Source organism: Fistularia commersonii, chromosome 23, assembly GCF_037954325.1.
Source record: "Fistularia commersonii isolate RoL2024-O1a breed Wild chromosome 23, RoL_Fcom_v1.0, whole genome shotgun sequence".
Taxonomy (NCBI): domain Eukaryota; kingdom Metazoa; phylum Chordata; class Actinopteri; order Syngnathiformes; family Fistulariidae; genus Fistularia; species Fistularia commersonii.
Genome location: NC_141306.1, coordinates 3,219,282 through 3,242,449, shown reverse-complemented (window position 1 = coordinate 3,242,449; position 23,168 = coordinate 3,219,282). Strand labels below are relative to the sequence as shown.

The 23,168-nt window shown below is 42.3% G+C and overlaps 1 protein-coding gene across 4 annotated transcripts; it reads left to right on the top strand.

The window, feature by feature from the left end:
- Positions 1-789: 789 nt before the first annotated feature.
- eeig1b (estrogen-induced osteoclastogenesis regulator 1b) lies at positions 790-23,063 on the top strand. 4 transcript variants are annotated; one of them, XR_015107923.1, is made up of 13 exons: positions 790-922; positions 2,452-2,622; positions 12,416-12,536; positions 12,627-12,656; positions 15,274-15,390; positions 15,480-15,526; positions 15,608-15,768; positions 17,234-17,335; positions 18,570-18,801; positions 19,188-19,312; positions 19,393-19,462; positions 19,941-20,049; positions 22,675-23,063. XR_015107923.1 is itself a non-coding variant. In XM_086170385.1 (12 exons), the coding sequence occupies exons 1-12, from the start codon at positions 897-899 to the stop codon at positions 19,984-19,986; spliced, it is 1,245 nt and encodes a 414-aa protein (XP_086026511.1). In that variant the 5' UTR covers positions 790-896; the 3' UTR covers positions 19,987-23,063. The 4 variants fall into 4 exon arrangements, 3 of the variants coding, with proteins under 3 accessions (XP_086026511.1, XP_086026510.1, XP_086026512.1); XM_086170385.1 differs by having other exon boundaries at positions 19,191-19,312; positions 19,941-23,063; XM_086170384.1 differs by having other exon boundaries at positions 19,941-23,063.
- Positions 23,064-23,168: the final 105 nt, after the last annotated feature.

Here is a 23,168-nt window from a genome sequence, read left to right as displayed (position 1 = left end):
TTACAGCCCGTTAGTGTTTTCAGCAGTGAGTCGATGTTATTTAAACGGATGAATTTGGATTTGATATTGTTGTTTATAATGAAAAGTGATATATGACACGGGATGGGCCGACCTACGAGTGGAACCATCAGGCTGCAGTACCGAGATCTGCCACTAGAGGTCGCTGTGCGCAAGAAGGTGAGCTGTAGATCAGCCCTCCGGTGTATTCAGGAGGAATGCTGCCCTTATTTACATATATATTATAGGTTTTTTTGTATTTTTCTTTTTTGTAAATCAGGTGAACCGGCCTACACAGGTGACTGGCATGTAGGTTAAAGTGTGCTCACAGCCATCTGTGGAAAACAAACACCGAACCGCACAGAAAAATTAAAAAAACAATTGAGGACCCCGCTTGTCAAATGGAAGTTTCTCCTTGTTTGGGTAGAATCGCAAAGAACTTTATTTATATGTTAGAGTTTATAGCGTTTATTTCCATAGATGTCGTGACAGTGTCTTAGCTTCCCCGTCAACAAACCGATGCATCAGTACTGAATTTGAAATCTGACTCCCCCCAAAATATTCTACGTTATCAAATTAATCTTTTAACTTTATGAAATGATGAATCGATAAGAAAATATGGCTTTTCAAGAGCGTTACTTAGCAAGAAAGGTCATTAACGTTTTGCATGGCAGGTGATTTGACGTCAATTTGAGAAAAGCCACTTTAAGACTCGGTGCACGAAGCTCCACGGACACACCTCCTGCAGCACTTTGTGGACGGTCCCTAACCTGCTGCGTGGGGCGTTCACGGAGCCGCGGCGGCGGCCGGGGAGGGAAAAGTTACCGGGGGATGCATCGGAGCGGAGAGCCCGCCGAGGAGTAGCCAAAGCCCGGCCGTCCGCGGTAGAGCCGCCCGGTATGAGAAGCAGCAGGCCGGGGGAACGGTGAGCCTCAGCTGCAGCCGTCGTATATGTATATGTGTGTGTGTGTGTGTGTGTGTGTGTGTGTGTGTGTGTCGGTGTTTGCGTGGCAGTCGAATCTCCACTTCGAGACATCGGCGTGCACGCCGACGTGCAAGCGTACGGGTTCAGAATGACGGGGTTGTGCAAGGCGGGACGCGTAAAGGAGAACCGCACAGCTGGAGAGGTTGCGGGACGCGCGGAGTTAGAAACCCCCGGGATCGGGGTCGGGATCCCCGGGACTCGGAGCGGGTTCCTCCCCGGGCTGGGATCGGTTCAGGGCCGGGTTCAAGTCCCGCTTCCAGGGCCGGGATCGGTCCTCTTTGCAGGGTTTCCAGGATCGGTCCTGGGTTTGGATCAGTCCCGGACCAGGGTTGGATTTAGTCCTGTTTCCACGAGCACAACCTTGGCCATGAATAAAGTGTATATTTTTTGAAATAAATATATTTCTGTCTTTCTCTTGCAGTCCCTTGGGTTCATGAGGACTTGTTGGATTTTTTTTCTCCCTTTTTGAAATACAACCTCCCCCAACACCAAAAATTTGAAAATCCATGTGCTTTTTGGTCAAGTGAGCGACATTCAGCTCACATTGAGATCCCGGCATCTCCTGGTAGCAATAAACTATAAAAATCATGCATTATCCTTATAAACTCACCATGTTTTTCACAAATTAAATGCTCAGATCAGCGATAAAGGGCCACGTGACTTAAATGTTTATAAGGCTATAATATTATGTAATAAAAAGTAAACAGAACTGAACTGTCCCTGTGCCAGTGTTGTATTATTGGATTACCGGAACAATTTTTCTCATACTTTTATTGAGATTTCAAGAGATGTAAAAGGAGGAGAGGCAGATTTTTTAAATTATTATTTCGTAAAAAAAATAAACAACTGAACTGTCCCTGTGCCAGTGTTGTATATTGATACAGGAAGATTTTTTTAAATATTTTTATTAAGATTGCAAGAGATGTAAAAGGAGGAGAAGCAGATTTTTTAAATTATTATTTTGTAAAAAAATAAACAGAACTGAACTGTCCCTGTGCCAGTGTTGTATATTGATACTGGAACTATTTTTTTTTTTTTTTATTATTTTAATACTTTTATTAAGACTGCAAGAGATGTAAAAGGAGGAGAAGCAGATTTTTTAAATTATTATTTTGTAAAAAAATAAACAGAACTGAACTGTCCCTGTGCCAGTGTTGTATATTGATGCTGGAACAATTTTTTTTTTTTATACTTTTATTAAGACTGCAAGAGATGTAAAAGGAGGAGAAGCAGATTTTTTTTTTCTTTTAATAAACAGAACTGAGCTGTCCCTGTGCCAGTATTGTATACTGATGCGGCAACTCCCTTTTTACTCATACTTTAATTTAGATTGCAAGAGATTTAAAGGGAGAAAAAGCAGATTTTTAAATTTTTTTTTTTCAAGGGTGGAGCTGAACTATCCCTTTCCTGCGTTGACGAAAATAAAACCTTAGTTGTTGCACTGAGATCTAAATCCCCGTCCCTTGCAGGATCACGCTGCAGCAACTGGGAGCCATGACGTTCTTGACCAAGAAGAAGAAGTTCAAGTTCCAGGTTCACTTCACCCTGGAGGAGCTGACCGCCGTGCCCTTCGTCAACGGGGTGCTTTTCTGTAAGATCCGGCTGATCGACGGCGGGGATTTCGCCATCTTGTCATCCAGGTCAGGACGAGGGACTTTTCACGTCGTAACCGCGGCTTAGAAACACGTGGCCGGTCGGCCTGTCGGTCAAACTCCGCCTAAACACCCCCTCGTGTCGGCACTGCGGGGCCGTGGATCATTCACCCGTCTCTGCTGGGGAGGGAACTCATTGACGGCGGCCGTAAAACGGTTGCAGTTAAACTTTAGTACGCCGTGTGATTTCACGCGGGACGTTTCTCGGCTCCGCCCCGGGTTCTGGATTCTCCGCTTTCGCTCGGGCTCGCGACAGACCCGGGGAAAGTACGCTTTCTGTTTCGGGATGTCGCTCTGTTGGGTCGCTCCCTCTCTCACTTAAAATAATATTTACCAGCGAGAAGGTCCCTGGTTGGATTCCAACAGCGGGATTCTTTTCTGTGTGAAGGCTCCGGGAATCTCCCGCACTCCAAAAAATGGTTGAATGAATGGCCGTTTGGCTCTATATGACGTATAAATGACAGGATGAATGGTTACGGCCACAACACTGGGTGAACGAGTGAATGGTTACGTCTATATAATACATGTGAATGAAAGGGTGAATGGTTGTTGTTTCTGTATGATGTATAAATGACAGGGTGAACTGAATGTCTATATCATATTTAAATGACAGGGTGAGTGGTTGTATTTTTCAATATGACATGAATGAGAGGGTGAATGTTTGTATGTTTCTGTGAGATGTATACATGAAAGGGTGGATTGTTGTATGATTCTATATCACATGAATGACAGGGTGAATTGTTGTATTTTTCAATATGACACGAATGAAAGGGTGAATTGTATGATTCTATATCACATGAATGAAAGGGTGAATGGTTGCATGTTTCGGAATGATGTATAAATGAAAGGGTGAATGGTTGTATGTTTCTTATTATGTATAAATGAAAGGGTGGATGGTTGTATGTTTCTAATTATGTATAAATGAAAGGGTGAATGGTTGTATGTTTCTGAATGATGTATTGATGAAAGGGTGAATTGTTGTGCGTTTCTTATCATGTATAAATGAAAGGGTGGATGGTTGTATGTTTCTAATTATGTATAAATGAAAGGGTGGATGGTTGTATGTTTCTAATTATGTATAAATGAAAGGGTGAATTGTTGTATGTTTCTAATTATGTATAAATGAAAGGGTGAATTGTTGTATGTTTCTGAATGATGTATTAATGAAAGGGTGATTTGTTGTATGTTTCCATATCACATGGATGACAGGGTGAATTACATTTTTCAATATGACATAAATGAAAGGGTGAATGGTTGTATTTTTCTATAGGATGTACACATGACAGGGTGAACAGTTGTGTCTTTATAACATGTGAATGATGGGTAAACAGTTGTGTGTTTCCGTATGACTGATGAATGACAGGGTGAATTTGATATCTATATGACGTTTAAATGACACGGAGAATGGTTGTATTTCTCTATATGACATGAATGACAGGGTGTATGTTTGTATAAGATGTATACATGACAGGGTGAATGGTTGTACAGGACTGTCTCAGAAAATTAGAATATTGTGATAAAGTTCTTCATCTCCTGTAATGCAATTACAAAAACAAAAATGTCATACATTCTGGACTCATCACAAATCGACTGAAATAGTGAAAGCCTTTTATTATTTTAATATTGCTGATTACGGCTTACATCTTAAGAAAACTCAAAAATCCTACCTCAAAATATTAGAATATCATGAAAAAGTGATTTGTTTTTTTAATTGCATGACAGAAGAAAAAGAACTTTATCACAATATTCCAATTTTCTGAGACAGTCCTGTATGTTTCTATATGATGCATACATAATAGTTTCAACGCCTGTGTTTCTATGACATGTGAATGGTTGTATGTTTATATACGACCTATAAATGACAGGGCGAGTGGTTAGACGTCTCTATATGCGTCTCTATGATCATCCCGTCCATTTCGCCCAGTGACGGCTGGGAAAGGCTCCACACACTCTATGACGCAGATAAGAACCTCAGCGTCCAGGCCCTTCGTTGCTTTGCTGAGTCATGGTTTTGCCGAGGCGTTTCAAAGTTCCGCCCGGCCCGTTCTAGACCGCCGTCACGCTGCACGTTTTGCAGGGGAATCCCTCCGGATTGCTTCACACCATTACACACCCGCTAGTTTACGCGGAGGCCACGAGTCCAGGCTTGCAAATCTTCGGGCGGGTCGACTGGGTCGGAGTGCACGTTCTGTGCACTCCAGGACACCCTCTCCCTGGATGAAAAGTAACCTTTTCGGGGGGGGGGGATTTGTCTTGTGATTCATATTTCTCATCTGACAGTAACATTTAAGCCAAACCTCAAACAGCAAGATACCAGATGATGCAGGCAGATACTGACTCATCATGAAGAATTCCCATGTCTGAGAATTATTTTGTCAAATGACGCCGTCAACAAAACTGGAGGCCGTCAAGTGTCAGTCTTATCTCAGACAGGTGTAGCTACTTATCCCCGTGAGGCAGATGTTTTTTTCTGCAGAATTGGCGCTTGGATCGAACTCGTACGTCATGGTTGAGGCGTCTGACCTTATCAGACCATCAGTCAGCAGAGGAAAGTTTCTCCGTCTGTTCAAAACCATGCGATTCCTTTTCCTTCTCCGCTTAAATGCTCGACTCGAGCGTCAAATCTCTGAAAACTTGTAAATTAATGCATTTTGTGTTTTCATACACGGCTTCTAAGCTTTCATTCCCCGTAGAATATTATCATAATTTTCAGTAGTTGCTCTTTTGTACAGAAGGTGTAATGTAACACTTTTACGTCAACACACTTGTTCCACCCTGGGAATCATGTGACCTCACTGATCCCGACTGGATCGCGGTCCATTTTTATCCCAGATGACGAGGGATGAGCTGACGTCACGAAGAGAAGTGTAACCAGTCCGGTTTGATCCTTTTGGATAGCTTTCTGCGCAGCGTCTTTACAGCCACTCGAGCATACATGTATTGCTTCTTTCCCCTTCTTTTTCTGCAACCGGTAGTCGCATGATCTGGAATTAAGATGATACTGGCAATGATATTTTGGGGTTTGGAGTCTTATTTTGAGTAAGCTGTGGCTCAGATAGAAGAACAGGCCACCCTCCAACTGAAGGTTGGTGGTTTGATTCCCGCCTCCTCCTGTCAAAGTGCACTTAGGCAAGACCTTGAACCCCAAGTTGCACCCGGTTAGCGCCGTCCACGGTGGCTCTGCCACGGGTGAATGCTTTCCAGAGGGAAGAGCTTTGAAACCGCAAGGTCGGAAAGCGCTATATAAGTTGAGGTTATTCGTTCACTATTGACAGTCAGGGTCACGGGGGGCTGGATCCTATCCCAGCTGTCATTGAGCAAGAGGTCGGGTTCACTCCGGGTCCTTAGCGCGTGGAGCACAAGGCCACGTATAAATACAACCATTCACACGTCACGTAAACATTCTGTACAATGATTCACCCTGTCCTTCACACCAGGGACTTTCTTGCTGCGAGGCCATGAGACTATTTTCTCTATTTCTTAACAACCGCATTAGCGGTCTGTGTTTTTGTTTCGAAAATCCTTACATCTTGCGTGCGGATTTCTCGATACTCTAGTTGAGCTTTATCTATTTTTTTACGCAGCGGTTTTGCCGTTCAGCTTGGAGAACAGCTGGATCTCTTGCGAACAAGCCGTCAGCTGCAACGGAGCACGTTTCACCACGAGGGCCAAGCTGGAAGGAGCTAACTCACTTTGCAAACTCTATCCACATACCCAACTGCTCGTGAAATATTCGGGGGCGCAGCTGTTGACAGGAATCACCGCCGGGACCCGTAACTACGACGGGCCTTATCTGCACCGCGACAGGCTGTTTGCGTTTCGGTCTACGGAAAGACTCACAGTGACGGCTCCTTCTCCGATGGAGGCCGATTGTATTTTCGGCGTGATCCTTCGGTGAAGCTGTGAGTCAGTGTCTGCTCCCTGGCGTGGGAGGCTTTTCGGTCCAGTCATGAAACCACGTGCAGCTTACAGATATTTAGCAAGCCGCTGTGCTGAGACGCCTCGTAATTTCTTGGAAACAAAGCAGAATGCAAGTTGGCAAAGGTGGAAATGAGCTACTTGTAAATAGTAAATGCGTCACATAAGAACGGGAGTAATCGGTTTGTTCACGCGTGATTCAACCGTTTTGGTTTTATTCTTCTGTAGACGTCGGACCCTTCTGGGAAATCCAGCATGTCGAGCTCTATCTTACCAACACAGCGATGGCCGTTTCCTCCCTCGCCGTCTAGACCAAGCCAAATATTTCTTGATATATTTCATCGAGAGCCACATAGTATTTTTAACGCACAAAAAATGAAATATGTCTTACTTTTAGTGCGACTTCTGGTGCTGCATGGATTTCTTCTATGCAATTTTATCATAGCATATTAGACGTACCGCAGATCCAAATGCAAATTCCTCTGTCCGCGCCGCCTGGGATGCATGGTAATCTTTTTTTTTTTTTTTTTTTTTCTTTGTCGCAATCTTTTCCGTTACGAGGGTTGATGCGGATAAAGTAGTCGGCTATTTGATAAAATTAATTTCTTCACCTTTACAACGACCCGTGAAATTTATCTTCAAAACTAATTTCTGTTTACTTTAAAATGACACAGTATTATGAAGAAATCTTCTTCTTCTTTCGGCTTGTCCCTTCAGGGGGTCGCAACAGCGAATCGACTTTCTCCATCTAACCCTAAAATTATTATGAAGAAATATCACAAGTATTTTAATTCCAAACTGATTTTTTTCTTTTTCAACTCAAAATTGTCCGGGAGCCATACGGCATCACCAGAAGAGCCATAGGATCCTGACCCCTCGTCTAGACGGCCGTCTTGCACCCACTTCCGGTACAAAAACGACTTGCGCTTTATGAAAATTATAATTTCACACCTACCATATTATATTAAATATTATAACATATTTTTTTTAATCTTAGCATATGCGGTGTGAACGGAATGTAACGTTACAGCCTTGCAGGTTGGAACTGCACCTTTCAGTCAACGTGCCGTGTAACATTGAGCCGCATTGCGCCGAAATGCAAGCCCATAATAATAATCGACCTCGACTGGCTCTTTTATACATCGACGACGTTTAGCTTTCTGTCCGACTCGAACGCCTCGGACGCGCCGCTTTCACCGTTCGCTCTCATTATGTTGATTTTCTGCTGAGAGCCTTATTAGGTAGTAAAACTCCCATTGTTGCAGCGCTGAAGCCCACTATCACGTAGCATCCTTCCCAGAGCTCAGCTTCTCAAATATCAAGCTCACGCTCCTTGAAGGAAAGTCAGTTTTTGTGCTCGTGCACGCCGTGCAGAACTTCCAAGTTCAATAGATTTACTGAGCATCTGAAGATCTGTTCCTGCAGGTGCGGACGTATGGGGTATTTTCCTCCTCTCTCCAAAGATAGAGGAGATATCCTAACCTCTTGATTTGATTTGCGGATGCCGTCCCACATCGGGTTACAGCGAGTATGAGCGGGAGAACCTGCTGATTCACTCCGGTCGTTTCGTGAAACGAGAACCTTCGGAGAGAACAGGGTGTCTTCATTCATCGGGGAAAGCGGCGGCTTGTCGGGGAATCACCGCTTTAATGTGCGCGCGAGTGTTTCTGCTTTCAGCCTCATTTGCAACTCTCCCATTCCTAAGATTCTTTGAGCAGAAAAAAAGACAGAGACAAATAGCGGCGAAGGAGAAGGAGAAGGAGGAGGAGGAGGAGGAGGAGGAGTATTTAACCCAAACACATTTGTGGCGGCGCTTTGGTCTCCTCGGGAAACAGATCCCCGCCCGCGTGACAGCCCGACATCGGGTTCTTGTTAGCACGTTAGCAACTTCGATAAAAGCATCGATTTTCAGCGAACCGGCGAAGAATATGGTTAAAGGCGATGCTCATTTTTGTTCACACGTACCTCGGGACTTATTTTGAGATTTCAGCGAGAAGGTCCCTGGTTCCCGAGTTTTGCGACTTTTTCTCCTCCGGGTTCTCCAGGTTCACAGTTTGGAAACCCTGAATAACCTGTGAATGATTAAGATATATTTTATTATTAATCTCCATGGGGGAAATTCTTTAGTCACCGCAGTGCAACAATGACAATATCAACAGAGTATGAATACAAATAAGAGAGAAAATTAAAAGATAGCAAAAGACTTCCACAAAATAATTAGCAAAATGAACAACAACATTGTATGTTTCTATATGATTGGTTGTAATGTCAGAATAAACGCTATTGATGATGAATGAATGAGTGAATTAAAGAAGGATTAAATGGATTGGCATTAACAAAAATAACATTTCCATGCAAAAAGTAAAGGACTTTACCAAGATATTATACATAGCGCTGGGTAATAAAGCACAATGTGGGAAGGCTTGTACTGGTTTTCCCAGACCAGAAATGCAGATGAACAGCATGAACAGTTGTGTCACGAGCTGAATCGGCTTGTTCGCGCCGGTCAGGCAAGTTTGAGCGGCCACCTTCATGCAACATCATTCACAAAGACCTTTTTAAACCAGAGAAGTTGTGCACCTAAAGTTGTGCTGCTTTAGGCCTTTTCTATATCATAAAAAAGTCCTTAATTCCAGTCACTTCACAACACTGTAAAAAACACAATGTAAAAACAAAGTGTAGTCACCAGCGGTCTTGCGAAGCAAACCCTCATGGAGAGAGGAGTTGCTTGTCGCTACCTGCTGCACAATGGTGTGTTTGTAAAGGCGGGCCGAGAAAAAAAAAAGAAAGCTGCAGAACCTGTCTGCTTGTTTTTGTACAACTCCAGGTCACCCTCCCGATAAGTGCAGGTGCGATAAAGTTCATGTTGGAAAAAAACACTGCGTTAAGATACTCGTGTTTGGGCCGAGACCCGACTTTGAGGCCGATTCGCCGTCGACTTCTGAACGAAAGCGCCGCTGAGTCCTAAAAAAACGAGGTGGAGAAAGTGTGATAAAGGAAGGGAAGAACAATAAAAAGTAATAGTTGTAGTAAAAGTAATAACCTGACACGACGCGCAGCATCGCTAACAGGCTTCCATAAGGAAAGTCGTCATTAGCGCCGCCATTGGCCAATATTCGGTGCTAACTTTTAGGATTATTTACCCCCTAAAAACTACAATTCTGGATAGCGTTCAAATCTGGTCAAAATACACTGCTCAAAATAATGAAGGGAACAGTAAAATAACTCATCCTCGATCTGAATAAATGTAATATTCTTATCAAATGCTTTGTTCTTTTCATAGTTAAACGTGCTGACAACAAAATCACACATAAACGATCAATGAAATTAATTTGGAGTCAAAATGAAAGTGGAAAAACACACGACGGGCTGATCCAACTTGGATTTAATGTCCTTAAAACAAGTCAAAATGAATCCGTGTTGCTTCCTAAGTGGACAGTTTGATTTCAAACAAGTGTAATTGAATTGGAGTTACATTGTGTTGTTTAAGTGTTCCCTTTATTTTTTTTGAACAGTATATATAACTACAAGATATCTTTCAAGTTTTCTGTCTGGTAAACTTCCCACTGTTGGGAATGTTGGATTTCTGCAGATAATCTTTAAAGACCTTAAAATACTTTATAGTCTTGACTTTGACACTTTATAGTTTTATTTGCATTTCTTATCCCCCCCCCCCCCCTTTATTTTTTTTTTTACTGTTTATACAATTTCCTACTATTATTTATCATTGTTATGTTTTACTTGAAACTCTGGCACAACAATTTCCTTCGGGATAAATAAAGTTGTTCTTATTCTTATTCTTATCTTAAAGAGTTGTGATCCAGATCTGCTCGACGCGGGAAGGATCAGAAAACCGGGTAGATATTTTGCAGAATATACGTAAAATCCGACTTGACTTGACCATAACTGCAGAAAAAAAAGACTGGAATTTAAGGTGGACACAGAGAGGATCCTAATATTTAGAATTAAAGCATACCAACAACTGGTACGGGGTCGTACCTCCTGCGCGGAAACACTCATGTTGTTTGCTTAACGTTCGGCCATCACTGCCTGTTATCAGTGCAGCGCTGAGCGCCGACTTCACATGTTGTGAAACTAAAACGCTGACGTTGTACGGAGCGGGAGGATCCTCATATTTCCTGTGATACGGGCCGAGCGGGGGCAGATAGCATCGGGGTTGACCGTCCTGTTTGTGTGTGTTGTCAGAATAAATCGGACATGTTTGTAAACCCGCATCAGCGTTAGATTTCTGCTTCTTTTCCACGATTTAGTTTACAAAAAAAAAAAAAAAAAAGGGCTGCCCTGCAGCGGCCCCACGGGGCCTCATTTCACTCGGCGCCTCCCGAACTCCCCAAATATGAAGAGATGAAGGGTGAATTCCTCTTTTTCTTTATTCCACCGGTTCACAATCCCCTGGAGAAGTGTAAACCCAGTCGTCTTTTCAGGAAGACTTCCACGGCGGGCATGTTGAAGATCCTCTCCGGGGTTTTCGGGGTGGGTACGTGAAGTGCGGGCTTACATAAGAAACCCTACTTGACATTCCTCACATTCCCAAATGTCACTGATTATTTAAGACTTTGAATGAATGCAGTCCAGAATCAATCCCTCACTCTGACATATACACACTTGCACTTGTCATTGCGTGACTGTGACCGGCCGTCTGCGAGGTTCTGACACCGAGATACACCAGGAAATAGAGTTCGACTGCGCTGAGTTTTGACACCGTCTCAAAAGTCAATTAGGAGAATTTAGAGGCCGTAAGTTGCAGTGAAAACCTACGGGTTTTAAATTCATGAAGAGATAGAAGACGATGAAAGGAAAGGCGGACAAGAAAGTGGTGAGACCAGCGACGCCGTACGGGACTAGAAGCTGAAAATGACGAAAAGAAAGGCAGAACTAGATGAAGATGTTGAGGTTCTCTTTGGGAGTGACCAGGATGGATAGGATCAGGAATGAGGAACTGCATATGTTTGATGTTTTGGAGAATATTTCCCTTCATGCCGTCTGCACCGACTGCGCAGGATGTAACTAACTTGTCTATTTTTTTTATTTTAATAAAAAACCTGTACGTGCTCCGAGCCAGAGGTTCTCATTGCAGTACAGTATATCGCTTTGCCTGCACAATGACAATTAAAAATCTCGATTCTGGAGAAGGTTTGAGAAGCCAGACTGAAATGATAGTGAAGATATTGGCAGACGGATGCTGGAGTTGGAGCTGCCGGGCAGGAGGACCGGACGAAGACCAAAGAGAAGATTTATGGACGTAATGAGAGAGGATATGAAGTTAAGAGATTGGCTGTGGGACCCCTGAAGGGGAGAGCCGAAAGGAAAAGAAGAAGAAGTCCGCAGTCTTGACACTGCAAACCTTCCACCGTCTACGTGTTTGGTTGTGCAAAACGCCTCCGTCGGTCCTCTTTTCACTTTAACAAATCCTATTGGTGCACTTTTTAGTTTATTTTATGGTTACTGAAGTGTGACGGTGGTGCACGTCATCATCCATCACGGCAAAATCTTAAAAACGTGCTCCAGCATTGCGGTGGCGGGGCTAAGCTAGTACTAGCAGCTAGTCAAGTTCAATGAACATATCGACGAAAGCGACTCGAGGGCCTTCATGGTTAATTTCAACGGTTAACGCAGGCTCCTCTTTGATGTAAATATATTTTTTGTTGGCCCAGGGGTGGAGATTATAACTTTAATGTCAATTTCTCTGCATGTACCGGACATACAGAGGAAACAAGAAGATGTTTTTCACAATTCCGCAGATTGTGAATGGGAATTTCAATTTTCTTGACATATTTGTCGTGTCGCTTTGTGCAAATATCTATAATGTAAACTGTTTCTTTCTTTCTACATGGACCACCAGGGAGGAGGTACAGCAAAACTGCGTTCGATGGAGAAAGAAGTTTTCCTTTGTGTGCAAAATGAGTGCGAACCCCGTAACTGGAGTGTTGGACCCCTGCATATGTCGGGTGTCCGTTCGCAAGGTAAACTAAAAATCATAATAAACTAAAAGATTCATCTCAAACCCCCACAAATGCCACCATCATGGACTTCTCTGATCTTTATCTTCACAGGAGCTTAAAGGAGGAAAGGCCTTCTCAAAGGTAAAATCATACCGATCTGTCATGGAGACACCGGTTGTTCACGTTCACCCCAAAAGCATGTCCGTACATAAGAATAAGAATAAGAATAAGAATAAGAATAAGAATAAGAATAAGAATAAGAATAAGAATAAGAATAAGAATAAGAATGGGAATAAGAACAACTTTATTTATCCCGAAGGAAATTGTTTTGCCAGCGTTTCAAAGTAAAACATAACAATAATAAATAATAGTAGGAAATTGTAGGAAATAACATAGTAATAATAATAATTATTATTATGATTATTATTATTGTTATTATTATTACATTATTATTGTTGTTATCATTATTGTATAATAATTAATAATAATATTTATAATATTATAATACTATTTATATAATAATATAATATTTATATGATAAAATTATATAAATATAATATTTATAATATAAAAATAATATTATAATATTATTTTTAATAATAAAAATAATATTACCTATAATACTATTATAGGAAATAACATAGTAATAATGATAATTATTATTATTATTATTATTATTACAATAATAATAGTAGGAAATAACATCAACCGCTAATGAGATTATCAGCTGCCTGGGCTGCATTCTGTTCCCCCGTGGGGCAATTTATCAGCGAGCTGGCACATCTGATTATAGACATGCTGCTATGATTATAATTCCGGAAGGTAAATAATTCTGAAAGGTTAATGATTCCTGAGAAAAGCAATGAGTGTACAATGTGTCACCGGAGGGCTCTCAGAGTCCTGCGTTTACATCACAAGACTGACTGTTTACATTGTGATAATGACGATGGGGGCCCAAATTGAATTTTCTGAATCCAAAAACTTAGATAAGTATTCGCCAAGCGGCTTGTTTGCAAGCTGTGTGGCGTGTCGGGCCGTCCCTCATCGGGATATTTGTCTTCCCGTTAATAAATGACCAATGCGGCTCGATATTCGTGTTAACATCACAAGGTGAATTCAAATAATGCCAGCTAATGTTGCGTTAAGATGGAGACTAATAATACAATGAAGGGAGTTCATTGGAAGAATTTCCCCACCGATGGCGCTCACATTTGGCTCACTGATGTCGAGCCTCTTGACCTTCATACCTCTAAGACCTTCTGATGTGTTGGACCATTGAGGTGTTTCCCCTGTGCATGGTTTGAATCCTGGTATTGTGCAAGCATGAAATCAATCAACCGCTGAGCCTTCAGGCCGCTGAGGCCATCAACAAGAAGCGCAAAGTGCCGACCCCAACCCTTCACCTGGAAGGGCAACACGAGGTGTTTCAGCTGTAAAGTTCTAAGACACGTGTCAAACTCAAGGCCTGCGGTCCAAATTTGGCCCGCCACGTCATTTTATGTGGCCCGCGAGAACGTCTTAAAAGGATTGTCTAAAAATGCATTGACCATAAATTTCCAACCATTTATGCAGATCGTGTTACCCGCAAAGTGACGGCATTAGGTCGCAATGTATCCACATCAATGCGATTTTCAACAAGTGGAATTGAGAAAAACAAATGATCCCTTCATGTCCAGGAAGAGAAAAGTTGATGGTTAAAGTTAATGTCATAACTAGAGTTTGATGATATTTTTCTTTATTCACTTGGATAGTTTGATCATTGATTAATGGAGTAATGTAAGTTCCTTAAGCTGACAATATAAGTATAATGGAGCATCTAGTAAACAATTTTTTTTATATCCATGCAAATCCATATGTAACATTTTGGATTTGAATGAGTGATACATTCAAAGCTATTTAAAATATCCAGTATTTAATTTGGTTACATTTATACTGTTACCATTACATGTGGCTCTTTGAGGGCAACCATTATGCCGATGTGGCCTTCAGTGAAAATAAGTTCGACACCCCTGTTCTAACAACTGGGGCACTTCATTGACAGGCATTTGTCCGATGAGGCATTTATATCAGAGGTGTTATTGCACGGAGGTGTCGCACCCTAACACACACCCTCGCGCCACCATAGAGGCCGTCCACCATCGAGCCGTGCATCCAAACCATCGCATCTTCTGATGCATTCAGCCTGAAAGGCTCTTCTTTCAAACGTTGCGCTCTTTCGGCTTTTCGGCCGCCGAGGAATTCCTTTTAAACGACTCATGAATAAGAACTCACTTTTTGAATAACACACACCTGAGTGACGCTTCCGAAATTGTCAATTCCTTCACATTACAATTGGTTTTATGTTACGCGATGCGTTTCTACGCCAATTACTGTCTGTTTAAACACACCGGCACAAGATCTAGCGACTGATTCAGAGGAGACATGGGGGAAATAGATATTTGCAGAAATTTTTAGGGAATTGATTTGGGGAAAATGCGACAACAGAAACCCGGAAGCGCATTTAAACCCGCTCATAAGACGCAAGCGGCGCAATCTGTGTCGGAGCCACGGCTGACTCGGCAGAAAATAGTGAATGAGGAGGTTAAAGGAGGTTGTTGACTTCTACGTGAAGTCGCTCCTTCCTGCTTCCCCTCCTTCACGAGTTGATAGATTTCCAGGATGAGGGGGGGGGGGGGGGAAATCCCAGGAACGGGAACTTTTCTTGCCGCAACATTAACAAAGTTCTCTCCTGTCTGTCTGTCTGTCTGTCTGTCACCAGCTGGGCTTCGCCGACCTCAACATCGCAGAGTTCGCGGGTTCCGGATCCACAGTTCGCTGCTGCATTCTGGAGGGCTATGACACCAAAAACACCCGGCAGGACAACTCAATTCTGAAGGCAGGACAAACACACACACACACACACACACACACACTCGGAGAAGAGCCGTAAATGTACTAAACGCTCCCTTTTTTTTTTTTAAACAGGTGACGATTGGAATGACTCTCCTGTCCGGGGATCCCTGCTTTAAAATGTGAGTTTTCCTATCGTGTAAAGAAACACTCCGGTTGCTTATTTTCCTCCGGCTCACGCTGGGAGTTGTTCCCACATCCAGGCCTCCCAGCGCCGCCAAATCGGTCTCGATCGGGGACGAGGACCCCACCTTGCAGCTGGACTGTAAGGGAGACAGCACCGATGCCAAAGCGCAGCCACTGGGAGGCATCGTGGAGAGACCTCGCGCTCTCGTACCGCGGCAGTCTTCCTTACGGAGCTCGGGTAATTCTTCTCACTTTTAGAACACGAAATATACTATTTTAGAGCACAAAATATAGTGTTGTGTTCTAAAGCATGTGTCGAACTCAAGGCCAGCGGGCCAAATGTGGCACGCCATGTCATTTTATGTGGCCTGATAGGTCTGATTGTCTTAAAATAAATAAGTTAAAATAAAATAATAAGTTAAACGCGTGGATTTACCATAAAATACATTTCCTACAATTATGCCGATGGTGCTACCCGGGAAGTGACGGCATTATTTTGCAGTGGATCCACATCAATGCCATTTTCAACAAATGGAATATTTGTATTTCTTATTCTCCCTGCCTTTTTTTTTTTTTTTTACTGTTTATACAATTTCCTACTATTATTTATTATTGTTATGTTATACTTGAAATGCTGGCACAACAATTTCCTTCGGGATAAATAAAATTGTTCTTATTCTTACTCTTATTCTTATTCTTATTATAAATGTCCAGGATGAGAAAAGTTGATGTTTTTGATCAAAGTTAATGTCATAACTAGTGTTGGATGATTTTCCTTTCTTCACATAGATAGTTTGATCATTGATTGAATAATAAATTTAGAGTTATTTAAAATTAAGGACTTGTTACTTAGACACTTTGTAGTTTTATTTGTATTTCTTACACTCCCTCCTTTTTTATACTGTTTATACAATTTTCCTGCTATTATTTATTATTGTTATGTTTTCCTTGAAACTCTGGCACAATAATTTCCTTCCGGATAAATAAGTTATTCTTATTCTTATTCTTAATATAAATGTCCAGGATGAGAAAAGTTGATGTTTTTGATCAAAGTTAATGTCGCAACTAGTGTTGGATGATTTTCCTTTATTTACCTGGACAGTTTGATCATTGATTGAATAATAAGTTCAGAGTTATTTAACATTAAGGACTTGTTACTTAGACGCTTTATAGTTTTATTTGATTTCTTACTCTCCCTCCTTTTTTATACTGTTTATACAATTTCCTCCTATTATTTATTATGTTTTAGTTGAAACTCTGGCACAACAATTTCCTTCCGGATAAATAAGTTGTTCTTATTCTTAATTTTTTTTTGTAGAAAATATATAACTCTGAATCTCCCAGCCTAAGTAAGTCCAGGACTGCTGACGTGCGCTATTTATTTGAATCGTTTGCTACGTTTTTCTCATTATTTCACAGGCTTCGCATCAAAAAGTGCAAAAGGCACTTTGTAACTTAGTTGGTAAGAAACTCTGGCACAGCAATTTCCTTCGGGATAAATAAAGTTGTTCTTAAGCATACATTTATTTTAGTTACATTTATACCGTTTGTCACATGTGGCTCCAAGAGGGTAACCATTATGCTGACGTGGCCCTCGGTGAAAATGAGTTTTATACCCCCCCGTTTTAAAATGCCCGGTGAATAAAATCTCCCGGTTTTCCGCCGCGTTCTGTCGGCTTATTCCGTGTGTGTTTTGGCGGCAGGGCTCCCCGAGGAAGGGGACGGTGTCTCCGGCCCGGACGAGGTCTTCCACACCGGCCACTTCCGCAGCTCCAGCTACGCCAGCCAGCACAGCAAGATATCAGGTCAGAGCGCTTTCCTGCCTCCGCAAGAATCAGGGAACTCTTCTTGTCGTGGCAACCGGACTTGAATTTCTTCAATTTTTCATGGTTTGGGGCGGGTCTGGATTATGGTGGCTTGTTATGTAAAGGGAAGAGTTGGTCGGCAAAACTAGGCCGAAGGGTGTTGTTATGTTATCGCCTGGATTTATCCAGGTGATCCCCAAAAGTTGCTCCTTTGTACCCCACCAACAACGCCGCCATTAGCATAACAATCCAAAGTGGAAAAAAATTCAAGTCCAGTTTCCAGGATAAGATGAAATCACCCTGATCTGGGTGACGGAGAACCTCTGCAGACAAGAGTCAGGGGTTTTCCCTTCTTAGTCAGGGGTCTTTTTGACTGGGAGAGCCATAAAAGCCGAATATTTCTAAATGTATGTCATTGAGAGCCATATTGTATTTTTAACGTATAATAAATTAAATATGTACTGCTTTTAATGCGACGTCTGGATGGATATGTTTTAAGTGCCGCTTTATATTTGACGGTTTCGTCGATGCACTTTTATCATCGTACGGGACTGTCTCAGAAAATTAGAATATTGTGGTAAAGGTTTTTATCTTCTGTAATGCAATTACAAAAATAAAAATGTCATACATTCTGGATTCATTACAAATCAACTGAAATATCGCAAGCCTTTTATTATTTTAATATTGCTGATGATGGCTTACATCTTAAGAAAACTCAAAGATCCTATCTCAAAATATAAGAATATCATGAAAAAGTAATTTTTTTTTTTTTTTAATTGCATTACAGATGATAAAGAACTTTATCACAATATTCTAATTTTCTGAGACAGTCTTGTATATTCCATATATCAATGCAGATCCAATTTAAATTCCTCCGTCCACGCAGCCTTGAATGCACGGTAATCATAGTCTTTTTTTCTTTTCGCCATTTTTTTTCCGTTACAACGGTCAAAGCGGATAAACTAGCTGGCTATCTGATCAAATTAATTTCTAGACCTTTACATTGACCCGGACACGCTGTCGGTTCCCGACCCGACCAACGGGTACCCCTTGAAATCTATCTTCAAAACGAACTTTAAAACGACACCGTATTGAGAAGAAATATCAAAAATAATTTTTTTTTTTTTTTAACTCAAAATTATCCGGGAGCCCATACATACGCCGTTCTAAGCGGTCCCTCTCGGCTTCATCGCGCGAAAGACTGACCCCGTTTTGGACTCGCTCTCCGCTCCAGGTTACAGCACGGGTAACTCCCGGTCGTCCAGCCTGACCGACCTCAGTCACCATCGCAACACCTCTTCCAGCAGCAGCGCCTCCTGCGGGGTGGCGCACCCGGCGCACCCCGTGCACCCCGCCCAGCCGGCCCCGTCCACCCCCACACAGCTGCAGCGGCAGGGGACTCCCACCAAACCGGATCGCCCTCCTCCGCCCTCCGTGGCCGCCCTCATGTCCAACAGATCGTCCAGGTCGGTTCCCCCAACGTGTCTCGCACGCCTGTCGGGGTCGCGCCGTTTCATATTCCAGATGCGGGCCGGATTTCTCGGTAAAAAAAGCGAAAACAACAAAAAGGAACTCATCAATGTTTTTTTTTTACAGTTTCTCTCGTACAGACTTTTTCGATTTCCCGAAAGCGACGAAAAAGACGGTCGGGGAAAAACGGGAAAAAAAAAAAATTCTCGGAAAAAGGAAGGAGAAATCATGTGACGCGTCACGGACTGTCTAGTCTGACCCTGAATGACAAATCCCAGACACCAAACCTACGCTTTTATAATTATTCCTGTAATTTCCACATCTTTTTTTTTTTTTTTTACGCTGACTCACAACAACCATGTGTTCGACTCCCCCCCGGCAGCAGAAGGAAGAAGGACACGGTGGAGAGGCAGCCCAGCTGCGTGGAGGACACGCGCATCGACGCCGACGACATCGTGGAGAAGATCGTGCAGAGTCAGAATTTCTCCGACAGCAGCAACAACGAAGGTGCGAGTCGGGAATCCGCGGCGCTCTGCGCGCCCTCGCCGCTAATATTACGACAAATTTGTTTTTTTTTTTCTCCTCAGACAGCAATCTGCAGCTGTTTGTGAGCAAAGACGGGACGACGGCCCTCAGCGGGACGCCGCTGAGCAACAGGTGCGTCCCACTTTCACCTGATTGATCCAAAAATTCTTAATTCAACACAAATAATGTGTCGTCGTATATGGCAGCATGCAGTGACAGGCAGAATGCAGGGTTATTTGTAGCAGGGATGAGTTTTTTGCATTAAAATGCTTCCATGGACCGGTTAGACGTCACAGTATTTACTGTGAATACAACAATTACACTTTATATTAGACGATTGCAATAATATCAATTCACCATAATGTAAAATCAGTGGGTTTAAGGTGCTCAAGACGACACAGTGAAAGTCATTGTGTTTCCTCAGTTCCTGCAAGATATTTAAAAATTTAGACAACATTCTATTTCATTAATGACATATTTATTCGGCGGTGTGCCGTGTGATTTTTCTAATGTAAAATATGTACCGCGGCTCAAAAAAGGTTGGGAAACACTGCTTTAGCATGCTACGCTAACCGCTATACCTGACCTCGCCCTTGCCGTGCGCCCGCAGGGGGACGCCCGGTGTGTTTGAGGCCGTCGTCATCGAGACTCGCTGACAGACGCCCTCCTCCTCCGCCTCCACCGCGACGCCGGAGCGTCTGCAGCTGCGCACGTGCAAAGTGCGCGCGCTCGGCGTGAGACTACTTGATTTAATGTATTCACTTGAGAAATAACACCGGATTATCAGGAAAGACTTGAATGAAAAAAAAAAAAAAAACGACTTTGTTTGCTTGAGGGTGAACGGTCGTACGTCTCGACATGATTATGACGACGAACGAGAGGGTGAATTGTTTTTTTTGACACGAGTGAGAGGATGAACGGTTACATGATGTGTGAATGAAAGGGTGAATTGTGATTATGATGATGATTTAGAGTGAATCCTTATTTGTCTACATGATATGTGAATGAGGATAAATAGTTATATGTTTCTATGATTCTGAATGAGAGGGTGAATGCTTATATAATGTGTGAATGGTTTATGTCCATATGACGTGTTGCCCCCCCCAAAAAAATAAACCCTGAGGTCAGGATAGGCAGTATAGATAGATAGGATTTTTTTTTCTTAAGTGAATATATTATGCTTTTTTTAAATTCATTTTTATCAGGAAGTATTTGGATTACTGTGTGTTCTCAAACAAACCGGCTTTTCGAATCCTAGCTACTGATTAACGCCGCGTTGGTTGATTAATTTACTAGTTCTGCATACGACGGCCTCGGAGCGCTTATTTCCGTACGCGAGTCTTTTCCCGAGCGTGTACGTGAACTTATGACTCTGCGGCAGACGGTGTTTTGTCGTGTCCTTGCGTTTTGATTCTATTTGATCCATTTGAGAATTTACAGTAATTCAGGTCACGTCGTCTCCATTTAGACGTTCCTCGAACCGACCATAACGCAATTAGTTTTTATTTCTAAACGGTGCGACGACTGATCGAGGACTCTTCGCACCAAATGTACATTTTTTTTTTTGCACAGGGGAAATGATTTTCTACCTTGGGGGATTAGATTATATTAGATTAGATGGAATGCGTGGGCATCTTATGACCGAGAAATTGGCCGGCAGCTGTTTGCCCAGGAGATGCTAATGCAGCTGATGCACAACTTCAAAGAACGCTATCCTTAGCTGCTGAAGTTAGCATCAATGATTAGCACTATGTAGTCACACACACACACACACACACTCCAACATTCCCAACGCTGCGGTTGTGCATCCCGTAAAGTCGTTTGTTTCTTTTTTGTATCATTTTGTAACAAGATAGCAGTGTGAAACACACAAACACACACAAATACTGCTATCATGTATTGCAGATATATATTTGTATTTTCACAGTAATTATGTTGGGATTGGGGCAGATTAACACGATAGATACGAGCCGAACATTTGTACGCGGAGAAGTTCTTTATCGTGAGGTACATCAAGCAGTCTGGCGTCGACTGACGGCCGGGATCGGACGCATTTGCTTTTACTTTACGAGGATGCAGCTCAAGAAGCGTAAATAACAAAGTGCAACTGAACAGGTAACGGAAAACCTTCATGCGGTTTCCGTGCCACCAGATCACTGTATGACTGTATATATACAGTATATGACTGTTTATAATATTTTGCACACAAAGTACTCTCTGATGAGGACGAACCACTTCAAAAGATATTAGCGTGGCCTGTTCAGGCTTTTATTTTTTTCTCTTATTCTTTCTGTTTCGTGTCACCGCTAGAGCTCTTCGGAAAGGGAAATGTGTAATTTTCTATATTTGCTCTTTCAAGATAGGAACAATTCATATGGCAGGCCATGTGTATTTCCACCGATCCGTTATAAACTAATCTATATGTCGATAATTGTCACGTCGCTTGTTGGCCCACTTCGACTCTTCATGCTTTTGCACCAGTCCTGCATTTATTAAACACAGATAAGCTAAACCCATCACGCTTTAGACGGGTGATATTTAAACGTCACTCTCCTCGTTTAATTTATTTATACAACGTATAAAGAACGCGGCACTCCGAGAACCCCGCATTTGGTCGCTCTAAATGAAAAGAAACTTTGAATATCCCAAGAAGCCACTATTTGTATCCCGAGGCGGCTACGTAACGATAAAGCTATTACTTAATGATTAATTTTTCATTTGGATTACCAGCAGGATATTTATGTCACGGGATGTCGCCCATATTACATCCGTAGGCCAAGATGCAGCAGTGTCTTAAAAGACCGTGTTGATTACTCATTGGCTATTTTTGTGCGTGGGACTTTTTTTTTTTTTGTTCTCCGAGTGTGTTGCGATACACTGACGTTTTTTTTTGTTTTTTTTTTCCTCCCCGTGGCTCAACAAGACATTACTATTGTCCGTGTGATTTTGTGGAAGGAAGGACTCGTGCACCGTCCCCGTCGCTCTGTGTGCTGCAGCCGGATCAGTCCCACAGCTGCAGCCGCACAAAGACCCCCGTTGTCCCGGGACTGACAATACACAATGGCACCACACTCCACTGGACCCGCTTGTGTGTTTGTGTTTCTGCGGTATGTGAATGCTTAAGTCTATGATGATGCCATGTGTATGTGTGTGTGTGTGTGTTACTCTGACAGATAGAGATGCATGCAGGACATGCATCTTTAGTCGTGCAACGTGGGGTAACGACTGCAAAGATACTGCAGGGATTCGGGGATCATTTATGTGACATGCATTGAACCAAGATCCTGATATTCTTATTATGTTTTGTTTTTTTTTTCTTCTTCTTCTTACCCCCCCACTCCCAGATGAGATCATGGAAAAGGTGTTGGATTTTTGTGTGGAAATGTTTTAAAGGGCGTTGAGATGCATTTAACAAATACTGTTGTTGCCTCGCCATGTTCCGACCAGCGGGCTGGTCCAAAGGTTTGTATAAAATATATAGAAATACTACACGGTGACTGAGCAGTTGTTTTGATAAATTGTCCACTACTGTGACTTATCCTAGAAATACTTATGTTATCCTATATCAGATATTAACAAATATTGTTACACAAACTAAATGCTTTTCTGCATGGGTGAAAGGGATTTTATTTATTTTGTAATCAAAAGGCATCGGTCTTCTTTTTGCATTCGTAACACCTGACGCGGACAGATTTGTGACTTAATGGACTGAAATAAAAAAAAAGTTGATGAATGAAAACTGGCTGAAGGTTTGGTTCACTGAGAAACTGATAAGGAGATAAAAAATAAATCACATCTGACTACAAAAAAGAGTTATGATGCACGGATGTGATTTGCA

Coding starts and splice junctions, on each gene's coding strand:
- eeig1b (XM_086170384.1), top strand. CDS start 897: ATGAGAAGCAGCAGGCCGGGGGAACG. Junction 15,391..15,479: donor AGGACAACTCAATTCTGAAG/GCAGGACAAACA, acceptor TTTTTTAAACAG/GTGACGATTGGAATGACTCT. Junction 18,802..19,187: donor ATGTCCAACAGATCGTCCAG/GTCGGTTCCCCC, acceptor CCCCCCCGGCAG/CAGAAGGAAGAAGGACACGG.